The following is a 12,262-nucleotide window of genomic DNA, read 5'->3' as shown; positions in this document are numbered from 1 at the left end:
GAACGCAAGTTCTGTCGAAGGGTCATGAGGACTCGAAACGTCAACTCTTTTCTTCTCCGCCGATGCTGCCAGACCTGCTGAGTTTTTCCAGGTAATTCTGTTTTTGTAATAGAAGGAAAGTCATTGATGAAGCAGCTGAAGATGGTTGGGCCGCGGACACTACCCTGAGGAACTCCTGCAGTGATGTCCTGGAGCTGAGCCTCCAGATGCTCAGTTCATTACATTTATCACTAAAAATTTGAAATGGAATGTCCGATAATTTGAACGGTACAGCTTCGAAATCTGGCAGTTGAATGGTTTATAAATACTTTTGTCCAATCAGAGCTGTCAGCCAGTCGACCAGTAACAAACCAGCGAACATGGGGAACAAAAACAGAATTACTTGGAAAAACTCAGCAGGTCTGGCAGCATCGGCGGAGAAGAATAAAGTTGACGTTTCGAGTCCTCATGACCCTTCCGAAACGTCAACTTTATTCTTTTCCGCCGATGCTGCCAGACCTGCTGAGTTTTTCCAGATAATTCTGCTTTTGTTTTGGATTTCCAGCACCCGCAGTTTTTTGTTTTTATTTTTATATCAGCGAACATGGGGAAATCGCGCAGGCGCTGCCGCTTGGCCCCATGGGAGGAAGGTCAGTGTCCATGTTGTTGTCCCTCCCCTGAGTGGGAATGGCGCGTGCGGCTGTTAGTTGGTTTCTCCGCCGCGCTTTATGCGGGAGCCGGCGGCCATGTTCCAGCCTGGCGCCTGGACGGCAACAAGCGGGCTGGGCCTACGCTGCGGTGGAGCCCGAGAGGCCGGAGGAGATGGTATTCGTGGAATACGCTGCCAAACTCGAGGAGGAGAAGGAGGCAGGGCTGGCACTGGGCGGCGAGACGGCGCAGAGAAAGGACGCCGCCGGCCCTAAGGCCTCGGCCTCGTATGGGGCTCTGCGCCGCCAGCTCCTGGCCTTGGAGGCGCTCTCCCCGGCCCCGGGAGCCGAGCTGCAGGTGACGGACCTGGGCTTCCCGGCGCCCGAGCTGCCGTCCAGGAAGAAAAGGCGGGCGGCCCCGCGCCAGGAGCACCGGGTATATGGCACGGCCGACCCCCTGGAGCCGGCCAGCGCCGCCCCGTGCTCGGGCTGTGGTGCCCTCCTGCACTGTGTGGACCCGTCTCTCGCCGGCTACCTACCGAGCGAGAAGTACAAACAGCTGCTCCAGGCCGGAACCTTGCAGCGCTCCGTGTGTCAGCGCTGTTTCCTGCTCGTTCACCACCAAAAGGCGCTGGAGGTCCGGGTACCTGAGGGCGAGTACCGGCGCCTGTTAGGCCGCATTGCCCAGGAGCAGGCCCTGGTACTCTACATGCTGGACCTGCTGGACCTGAGCGGCAGCCTCATCCCCGACCTGCGGCAGCTGGTAGGTGAGCGTAACCCCGTCCTGGTGGTGGCCAACAAGACCGACTTGATCCCGGCCGACTGCCGCCACTACCTGAAGCGGCTCCGGCATCGGGTGCTGCAGCAATGCGGCCAGGCCGGCATCTGCCCCGAATACCGGGGCCGGGAAGTCGTGCACCTCATCAGCGCCAAGACCGGCTACGGCATCGAAGAGCTGATCTCCCGGCTTCAGAGCTCCTGGCGGTACAAAGGGGACGTGTACCTGGTCGGCAACACCAACGTGGGCAAGTCCACCCTCTTCAACACCCTCCTGCAGTCCGATTACTGTAAATCCAAAGCCCCCGATGTCATCCAGAGAGCAACGATTTCCCGCTGGCCCGGTGAGTTCAGCAGGTTGCAGGTGTTTGGTCTCTTCAGGGCTCTGGGTTCTCGCTGCATGAGCCTTCCCGTCCCTAAATTAAGCACTGGTGGATTCAAGATCCCACTTCAGTATAATCCAGTCTGACAACTGTCTTCTTTCGGATGAGATGTTCAATTGGGACCGTCTGCCGTCTCAGGTCTGTGTAAATGACCCAGTAACATTTTTTGGAACAAGTATAGCGAAGTTCTCTTCGGTGTCGCAGCCAATATTTATGGCTCGATCAAAGCCCAACGTAGATTATCTGGTCATTATCCCATCAATGTTTGAGGGAACTTGTGCACAAATTAACAACTGCCTTTTGCTACATTACAACTAGGATGCACTTCAGAAACACTTCAACTTTGTGACCTCCTGAAGACCAATATCATTAAAACAGATGGAATTTAATGACCAGTCAATTTCCCATCAGCTTCACCTTTGTAACAGATTTTTATAATGTCGCAACATTCAGGTTGTATAGGGTTGCCTCCACAATCAATCTGCATATGTCAACATTTTGATTGAGCTGTTCCAGTCACCAAACAACTTTTCTTAAATTTAATTTGGGAACAGTGGCATTTCTGAACAGTAAATCCATGCAATATAGACTGAACGGTCCAACTAGTTACATGTATTGTTCTTTACTGTCACAATGGGATTCCGTCAACTGGCTGAATCAGATGAACCATATTTAAAATCACACAAAAAGTGCAGAAATCTATTTTGATTTTCAAACCTCAGTTTTAAGAAGTGATTAGGTGATGTCAAGCTCGGATTTCAAGAACCTGAAGATGAGTAGTAAGGAAAGGACTTGGGGGAAGAAAAATAAGTTGACATTTCTTGAACAAGTAAGATTGCATTTGATGCTCAGAAATAATGTGGGAAGTTGCTGAGTGTTAATCAATTCATATTAAGAAAATAAAGGAAAGATTGCAATGGAGAGATCAAAAGAAAAGGTGAGAGCAAAGGAGAAGCTTTTTCTTGTACCCTATCCAGATGTGTGACTAAATCAGAGGAGTTTCCCTGCGAGCCTGCAATCGATTTAAACTTTTGACGGGTAAACAGTTGTTTGGGAGAGGAAACAAAGCTACTTGATGACAGCTTTAACAATTGAGATTTGAGTAGATAGAGAAGGCATAAGGAGAGGTGCTAGGTGATTGTGTGTTGGACTGCATGACAAAACTGTCTGAAGAATTGAAATTAGATTTTAATTTCTTCTTTGTAGCGCATTGAGCAAATCAAAGTCTAGGGATTCAGTCATTGCAATAAGGATTAGGAGTTGAAAGAATTGAATTGGTTTGGCGTCTATTCAGCAACAAATCCAGTTGTTGTAAAATTGCTCCCTCAGTCAAGATCTCCAGTTAGCCAACAAACTTTTTCTAGTTACTCCAGTTTAAAGACCATTTTAACGTTTGGAAAATAACTGGCTGTCAAACACAGTAGCTGTAGGCTACGTACCCCATATCCCAAACCTAAAGGATTCCAACAGTTGTTGTTTCTATTTGCCAGTGTAATTTTATTGTAGAAACTTAGCTGAAGAAAATTTCAGTATGCTACCAGGAAATATCCTGATCCCTTAAGAGGTGTGTATGCTCTGGAATGCCCAATAATAACTAGGATTTAAATACTCCAAACCATTCACTGCCCTATTAACATAGATATGAGATAATACTTGGAGGTTTATCGCCCTTCATCTAAGGAGAAAACTGTGCCAGTCAGTTAACCGAATCCCATTATTTATGTGACAATTATGGCATTAAAACATTTTTTCTAGTTATATGCCACTAACTGGTTGTGGGTATGGTCAGTGTTGACCATATACAGATAATTCTAGAGAATAATTCACATCTAGTTTTATTTCTTACATATCCCACTCCTTTTTGGAAAGGGGTGAGATTGGTGAATAATTTTCAAACTGATGGCACGGTATTGATCGGGAATTTGCCATGTGTTGGGAATTTGGTGCACAACACATTGAGCTGCAAGATTCTGTGTCTTGTGTCATTTTTTAATCATTCTGAGATATTCGTGTTTACTTCAAGTTAGATGCTGGTTCATTATTTTGAAGGACTGTCTTAGGAACAGGAGTAAGTCATTTAGCTGCTTGAACCTATCTGCCAATTAATAAAATCATGACTATTCTGAGATTTAACTCCATATACCCTTTTGGTAACAAACATTTATCAATCTTGGATTTGAAATTGACAATTGGTTTACCATTCAGTCACCATTTGTGGAGTGTTCACTCACGAAAGGTCTTGATCTGCTAAATTATAACCCTAGTTTGCATATTCTCTGTAATTTAACCTTTGGAATCTTGGTGTTAGGCATTAGTCTTTTTGGTTTTTTGTACATGTTCATGCCATTTTAATGCTCTATGTACATGGACCTCTAAATTTCTTTGGATCTCCACTATTTCTAGTTTTGTACCATTTAGAAAGTATTCTATTCTTTTAGGTTCAAATTGGATGACCTCGCACCCACCTACATTGAAATCCATTTGCCACAGTTTTGCTCATTCATTTAATCTGTCAATATTTATGCTGCTTACAGTATTGCTTATCTGTGTCATCAGCAAACTTGGATAAGTTGCTCACTATTCCTTCATCTAAGTTAATAAATACAGTAAATAGGTGAGGCCCCAACACAGATTGCTGTGGGTCACCACTGGTCACATGCTGTCAATTTGAGTACCTGCCCATTATCCATACTTTGCCACCACTCAGCAATTTCCAAACCAGGTCAATAATTTGTGTTCAATTCCATAAACTTCAACTTTAGCTAACAGTCTGTTATGAAGGACCTTGTGAAATGCCTTCTAGAAGTCCAGATAAATAACATCCATAGACATTTCCCTGTCCACGACTTTAGTCACCACTTTTAAAAAAAAAATTCAGTCAGCTTCATTAGGCATGACCTATCCTTTACACATCCATGCTGGCTCTGATCAGCTGAAATGTTTCAAGGTGGCTTGTTATAGGTTCTAATAAATGATTAATTACTGCATTTAATGTTCTTATTAAAAATTAGACACAATTGTTGAATTAATCAAGGAAAATCTAACAATTTTGTTTAATTAGCAGAATTTGACTGACTTGATTACCAAATTGCTCGCTGTGCTTACTTGTCCACTTATGACGCTTAACAGCTTGCAAAGAGAGCAGAAATGAGCGGCAATTGTCATGCAATTTTTGCTATCCCTACCACTGTTTACCTCGCTGCAGGAGTAGACAATATGTACACGCAGCAGTTGGTAATACCAGGCTGAATTTTGAAAGCTGTATAGTTTGGATATTAATTTCTAAACTTTGGCTGCAAAATTCAACAGTGTTCTAGGCTGGGAATTTTAAGAACAAGCCGTTTATGTTGCTCGATGCCTTTTGCACCTGGGGAAAGGAAAATCCAATTGATTGAAGGCAGCACTTTGGATTTATGACCTTATGAGTTGACTTCCTGGATAAGTTAGTACAAACATGACATGCTTCCATTGAGTCATCAGTGTAGACTTGATCCTCCCCCTATAAGATCTATCTGCTTGGTGGAGGATTCAGCCTAATCTGAAATTATATTTTCTTTATCTTACCCCTTTCCCTTTCCCTACCCCTGCACCTTGGAGGAGACATGTGAAGTCAGGATCTTCCAGTAGCCACTGTATCTCTCAAACCATCATTCTTTTAACCAACTTCCCACCTCCTATGTTTACAGATTAAAACTCATGATTCACATTTTTGCCTGCACATATTCCTCACTCCTGTCTTTGCCTAGCTCCATCAATCCCTCCTGCAAGACAAAAAGCTACACACTTCACCGCACCTTAAACCCAGTCAGCACTTCCAGCCCTTGTACATACCACCTGTTCCTATGACATTGTTCTACCACCTCATCTCAACCCTGCCAGCTGTAAGTTGTTGGCTAAGCTCATCTACTTTGCTAATATTCTTCCTGCTATCTAAAGACTTCTTGGAAACCTTTCTTTCTTAATGTGCCTTCAACTTCCCCACCAATTTTACTGTTTATCCATCTGTATTATTCTTTGGTTCTGTAAAGCCTTCAAGATGCAATGATATAGAATTGAAAATTAGGTTTTGTGCAAAGAATGGCTGGCATATTCACCAACATGTGAGCGACTGTAGTGCTATACCATATTTTGGATAATGTCATTATATAATTGCAAATCATTTTGTTTGGTAAAGTGCATTTTTAGGTTGTGCGATTTTTTTTTTGTCTCTCAGGAACTACATTAAACCTCCTTAAGTTTCCGGTTATAAACCCTACACCATACAGAATGTTTCGAAGATTAGAAAGACTGAAAGCTGATAAGTCACAAACTGAAGATGACCTCAATGAAGAAGAGTTAAAGCATCTTCATCGACTTAAAAAACAAGGCTACTTGATTGGTAAGCATTTTATTGCTGGCAGATTGATCAAAGGGCGACACAGCACTGGTTGTTTCATTAAGTGTTGTAGCTATAAACAAATATTTTCCAGTATATGGTTGTGCTAACTCTCATCATCTACTGATTGAGAAAAACATTCAGTTGATCTCCAAATTAAAACATGCCTCATTTTAGTATGCTGAATTTTGTTCAGTGTAGTGCCAAATGTAAATGAGAATGTAATAGTTTGTGAGAGGGTAGAGGAAGAAGCAAAAACTATAAGATAACTGGTGCCATCTGATGCTTTGCTTGATTTGCACCACTTCCCAGCTGATTATAGTTGGGATATTTGAGGAACTCTAGATACTTAACTGAGAGCCAACCAGAATGACACAACCCACACTTAGTGATATCCATAATATGCCAACAGGGATAAAAGCTGTATAGTTAGATATCATCACTTGTTTTTGAAGAGAAATTAAACTATAATTCAAACTTGAAGTACAATTAGCCTTTGTTATTGCATTTGTCCACATAACAGTGACTACAATTTAAAAGTAACTAATCGGCTGTTAAACTCTTTGGGGTGTTTGTGAGGATGTAACTGGTGGTTTATATATGTTCTTTAAATTGTGTCAGAACCTGCTACACCTCTGCCAATTAAAGACCACCTCTACACTGTGTATGTCCAAGTCAGCTAAAATGATAGTGCACTATTAAAGCATATACATTTTTAAGTTAGGTAAACATATGCTTGAGGATTGCCATGCTGTAGTCTAAAGGAATAGCCAGTCATTAGCATTTTGGAGATGCATTCAATAAAAAGAGGGGAAGACTCTCATAATAGTGTTCTAAGTCTTATTAGGAATCATTCAGAAGTTACATTTTACAAGATTTGCAAGCACAAAAATACAAGCATCTTCACTTGTGTTGACTAGAAAAAGCCGCAAATTTCAAAAACCTGCAATATTATTTGGTGTGTGTGTTTATATTGCCATTAAATGTTCTGTGATTGATACATTTCTGCTATTTTCTCAGAAGACAGACCATAACCAGTCATTTGATTTCAAAGTTAATGAAATTTAGTGGAGACCTTCTGTATAATTAATTAACCTGCAAACTTTTTTCCAAATTAACCTTAATAGTCAACTTGAAATATTAAAGGTCAAAAACTACCTAATATCCTTTAAATGCTGGGAAAAGTGAATTTCCTATTTAAGCCTTGTTTTAAAATATAATTCTTAGTTTGAAGTCTATGCTGGCAAAATAGCACCTTGTGTCCTGAAGGCATTGAGTTACTCACTTAGTGAGAGTTGCAGGTAAGGCAGACTTGATAGGGGTTTTGGATATCCTTCTTTGAAGGACATTAGTGAAGCCGTTGGGTTTTTATGACAATCCAACATCTTTCATGGTCATTTCTTTTGTTAGTCCACAGATTTACCAGATTTATTGAATTTAGTTTCACAGCTTGTCATGCTGAGATTTCAACTGAACTGCTGGGTTCCTCACTTAGTGCCATCACTAGTACACTAATGTAGCTCCCTTCCCATGATATGAGTTTTAAAATGGATAAGTTAACCATTTCATTTTAAATATATCATCACAATTTGGTTTGAGATCAATAACTTTTTTGTTAAAGTGGACAAAATTTGAAATCCCAGTTGTTCACTAAGAGAATATCACAAGGTTCCATGGTTTTAAACAAAAGAATTTTTATCATGCAAATGTCAACAACGCAAACACTAAATATTGCCTATCCTATACTCTTAACACCCAGAATTAACTTGAGGTAAACATGAATTAACAGGCAAACTATGGTTGAACACAAACTACACACCAATTAACAATCACAACCAAGACAGATCCCACAAATTCTCTCACCAGCCCAGCTAGATGTTCGGGATTGCTAAGCCACAACGACCTTCAAACTCTGTTTTCCTCATCCCCAACTGACAGCAGCTTTACTCCACCCAATTTCCACAGATACAAGCCTCAACCAAAAGGCAGCTCTTCCAGATCCAGCCTTTGTGGTCGTCTTTCCCACCTGTGCTGACCTTCTACCTCAGACACTGGTGCTCACTATGTTGGCCAGCCACTATACACAGCACAGTCCCAGCTGCATGGCAGCTACTGACCATCTCCTCCTGAGACAGTTGCTCATGGACTTCTTCCATGCCCTGAAACTTCAGGTGCCCTGTGCAGGAAACCACAGCTCTCAGGTTTTTCTGTGCCCCAAAACTTAAGCTGAGCTGAGCAGACAACTACAGCTGTTCCCGTGAATTTTGTCCTGTGGTTGTGTTTTTGCGGCACTCACTGAGGCTTGGCCTCTGCCCCAAGCCAGGGCCCCCCCCAAAGAGAGAGACAATCCAAAAATATAGATTCCTTCACTCTATTAATAGAAGTAAATGGGTGATTGTGGTATCCTAAAGGTACTTTTAACATAGTGCAGTGTCATGTAGTGGATGGTTTTACCCACCCTTTGGGAAAGACTTTTCAACTTCTATCCAAACAACAAATTGTTTCAATGAGGAATGGGTCACTGGTTGTTTTACTTCTATTTATGCTTGAAATAGACGAATATTAGGACCATGGGAGTACTGCTGTGAGCCTCTTTCTAAAGTCTAGACTTTGACTCCAAGCCATTCAATTCTGTTCATGTTATTGGAGATAGAAATTGTATACAAGGTAAAGAGTAAGTCTTCAGGAGAATGTTGAGTGAAATAGAGAAGCACTAATGGTACCTTCCATCAAGCGTACTGCATAGCTATAGAATGATGGGACCTGGTCCATTCTCCCAGTCTACTCCAGTCCACTGAGTTTCTCACCTTAGCTAGAATTTGTCTGCTTAAGCGGCCAAAATTTGAAATAAATGTACTGCTAAAGCTTTCCGTTCTTTGACAGATTTGTGGCATTATTATTGATCCTCCTGTTAATGACTCCTTCACAAGCCAAGGCACGCTTTTAAAAGCATAGTCAACTTTGTTCAAAACTGGTCATCGTCATCGGCTGTCCCTCGGTTCAAACAAGATGTCTGCCCAGGGTTACAAGTTTCTGGCATGTGTCTTCATGTGACTGAACAGGCCATTTCTCAACTTGCAGATTTTTGGATGCATGGTGCAAGTTGTCACACGAGATAGTGGGAATCGGAGAGCAGGATTTTCTTCCTTTTCTTTCCTTCGCTGCCGCCTCTCTGCCTCATTAAGGCTTTGGGAATCGAAGTATGATGCAGCTTAATGAATAAGTTTTTGCCATTCTGAGCAATTGGTCGCAAGCTCTTCCAAGTCATTAATGTCAATGCTGCCACACTTCAAAAAGAGCTTCTGAGTGTCTATGAAGCGCTTTCTTCATCTTCCCCGGAACATTGGCCATTTGAGAGTTGAAAGAACAGGACCTGATGGAGGTTTTCGGTCATCTGGACACAGTGCCGAGTCCATCAGTGTTGATTTTGCAGAAATTTTGCCTGAATGCTTGTGGACCTGGCTTCAAGAAGGACACCGGTGTTTGTTCAGTCCTCCCATTGAATCCAGAGGCTGTGGCAGAGGCATTGCTAATAGAATTTCTCCAGCGCTCTTAAATTTCGCTGATATGTAATCCGAGTCTCACTACAGTACAGGAGTATGGTGGTGACAGCTGCTCTGTATACTAGGACCTTTGTTGACTTGAGGTCTTTGTTATCAAACACTTGCTAATATATTTTGTAGGAGAGCTGGCGCAGCTGATCCAGTGTTGGATTTCTTTGTCATTGGTGGCCTTTTGAGAGGGGTGGCTGCCAAGGTATGGGAAGTACTCAACACATTCCAGACTCTTGCCTTCAACATATATTGGAGGTTGAATATTTTGCTGACATGGTGTCAGTTGATATGAATTTTGCTTTTCAAAATTCAAGGACATTCTAAGTTTCTTCTACCAGAATTGAAGAGAATATGACAGCAGCTTGCAAATCCAGTGCAGAGAAAGCAACAACAGCGGAGTCACCCGCAAACTGTAGATCATGTATAGCGATGGAGGTCACTTTAGTTTTGGCATGGAGGTGACCAAGGTTAGAGTTTTCCATCTAGACAGTATTTAATACCAATACCAGAGGCAGTTGATTTTTGAGGTGAATAACTACTGTCAGGTAGATTGTAGTTAGTATGGGGGCTTATCACAGAGACGTCCTTAACATCAGTCTGCGTTGAGATCTCCAACTCAAGACAGTTGCTGTCATATCATCATGAAGCAATTGCAGAATTGTGCTGAAACTTCCTGGCCATCCAAATCTTTGAAGCACAATTCGCAGAGCTTCGCAATTAACTAAGTCAAAAGGCGATGAATGCAATGAAGAATCCCTAGTGGTGTTGTCAACATTTTTCTTGGATTTGCCTGGCAACAAAGACCATGCCACAGGGTTCCTCTGAAATGTTTAAAGCCACACTGCCTCTGGTAGGATTTCCTCAGTCACAGGAAGTAGGGGATGTCAGGATTTTCCTAGCTATGGACAATAGCTTCCGCAGCATGATTTGTATCCCTTCTTAAAAATGGTTACAATTATCAATTTCCTTTTTCCCCCGCCCAAATCGTCGAGTGATTGCATGGAGCCTTGATGTGAGCAAAAGTCCGTCTGCTTTGAAGACTTCCGCAGGGATACCATCAGGGCCACATGCTTTGTTGTTTTCTGTCTCTTCGCTTGTTGCAGTTCTCCCATTGACAGTTCACCCATGGATTCTATCACATGGTGCTGGGAGATAACCTGAAGAGAAATAGCTGCCACTGTGGATTCATGTTTGTGGGGTTGTTCAAAGTGTTCTTTCCAATTTTGACCAATGGCATTATCATCCATGAAGAGAAACACCCTCCTGTGAAAGAAGGGAATTTTATCCATTTGACCTCTTGTCTATAGATAGCCTTGGTGACCTTCAAAAAAGCTTCACAAGTCATGATGATCAGCATATTGTTAGATCGCTCAGGCTTTCTTTTCCCCACCATGTGTCCTTTTATCTTCCGGGTTTGTCTTTAAGCATCAACCTTGAGATGTTGGGATGCTGTCTTCTGGAGTTGGGACCTTGGGTTGTTTTGTCAGGCAATAAGAGGTGCTCCTTTTTTGCTCCAGTGGTCTTTATATTTGAGCGTCACTTTCTACAAACCAGTCCTGGTGACGACACTTCTTGAACCCAATGGTCTGGGCACAAGAGCATAATACAGCTGACTTTATTTCATTCCACTATTCTGGAATTGAGTTGGATATGTGAAGATTTTCCAGATTGATCATGAGTTGCACTTGGAATTGTCCGCTTCAGTCGGGCTGTATTAGGGCCAATATTGACTTCCTTCCTCTTGGAATGTTGAGCCTTGTAATGTCTTGGTGCAGAGTGGATGCTTGTTATCGATCGAACATGGATTGAGCTTAATTCTTTGATCCGAACAATGACAATCCAGGAGGTGCCACTGCTGTTACCTAGGATGCCTCCATGTGGTTTTATATTTTTTCCTTCTGGCACCAGAGGGTGCTTGCTATAATTAGGCCATGCTGAGCATACTTTGCTAGCAGGACACCATTTGCATTGGCTTTTCCCACCCTGTTTTTCCCAATAGTTCTGCTCCAGACATTAATGTCCCCCAGAAGGATGATAGTTTGTTCTTATGGGATGGCAGTGAGGACTGCTTTAAAGTCAGAATAGAATTTTTCCTTAACATCTTCATCAGACTCGAGGGTCAGGTTATAAGCACTGATGACAGTGGTGTGTTGGTTATGGTTGAGTTGTAGGTGATGTGTCATGAGTCTTTCCCTTATACGATGGAATGTTTTGACAGTACAATCAAGATCCTATTCTGGATGGCAAAACCAACTTCATGGACGTTGGGATCGTTGTCAGCCTTTCCATTCCAAAAGGTGTATCCCCTGCTTGCTCCTTCAGCTGTCCCTCCCCGGAACACAGGGCTCACTCAGGGCTCACATCAATTTGGAGTCTTGATATCTCACGTAATACAATTGAGTTCTTCTTTCCAGACAATCACTCCTAAGATTATCCATGAGTGTTCTAACATTACAAGTTGCAAGATTTAAGAGTTTATTCAACTGAAAAGATGGTGATCCTGCTGGGTGTGGTTCCCAGCCAAGAGAAAATGGGGCAGCCTTTTTT

At 42.4% G+C, this 12,262-nt stretch overlaps 1 protein-coding gene across 2 annotated transcripts in view; it reads left to right on the top strand.

Annotated features, from left to right (window-relative positions):
• Positions 1 to 631: 631 nt before the first annotated feature.
• Positions 632 to 12,262, top strand: part of noa1 (nitric oxide associated 1) — a 32,674-nt gene continuing 21,043 nt past the window's right edge. For both annotated transcript variants that reach the window (XM_041186324.1, XM_041186325.1), the window contains exons 1-2: positions 632 to 1,747; positions 6,000 to 6,164. In XM_041186324.1, coding sequence (XP_041042258.1) covers positions 667 to 1,747; positions 6,000 to 6,164 — 1,246 coding nt within the window. In that variant the 5' untranslated portion in view covers positions 632 to 666. The remainder of the gene's footprint in view (positions 1,748 to 5,999; positions 6,165 to 12,262) is intronic.

The sequence above is a fragment of the Carcharodon carcharias genome, chromosome 4 (genome assembly GCF_017639515.1).
Source record: "Carcharodon carcharias isolate sCarCar2 chromosome 4, sCarCar2.pri, whole genome shotgun sequence".
NCBI classification, from domain to species: domain Eukaryota; kingdom Metazoa; phylum Chordata; class Chondrichthyes; order Lamniformes; family Lamnidae; genus Carcharodon; species Carcharodon carcharias.
The sequence above is the reverse complement of the archived record's forward strand: the minus strand, read 5'-3'. Positions and strand labels throughout refer to the sequence as shown.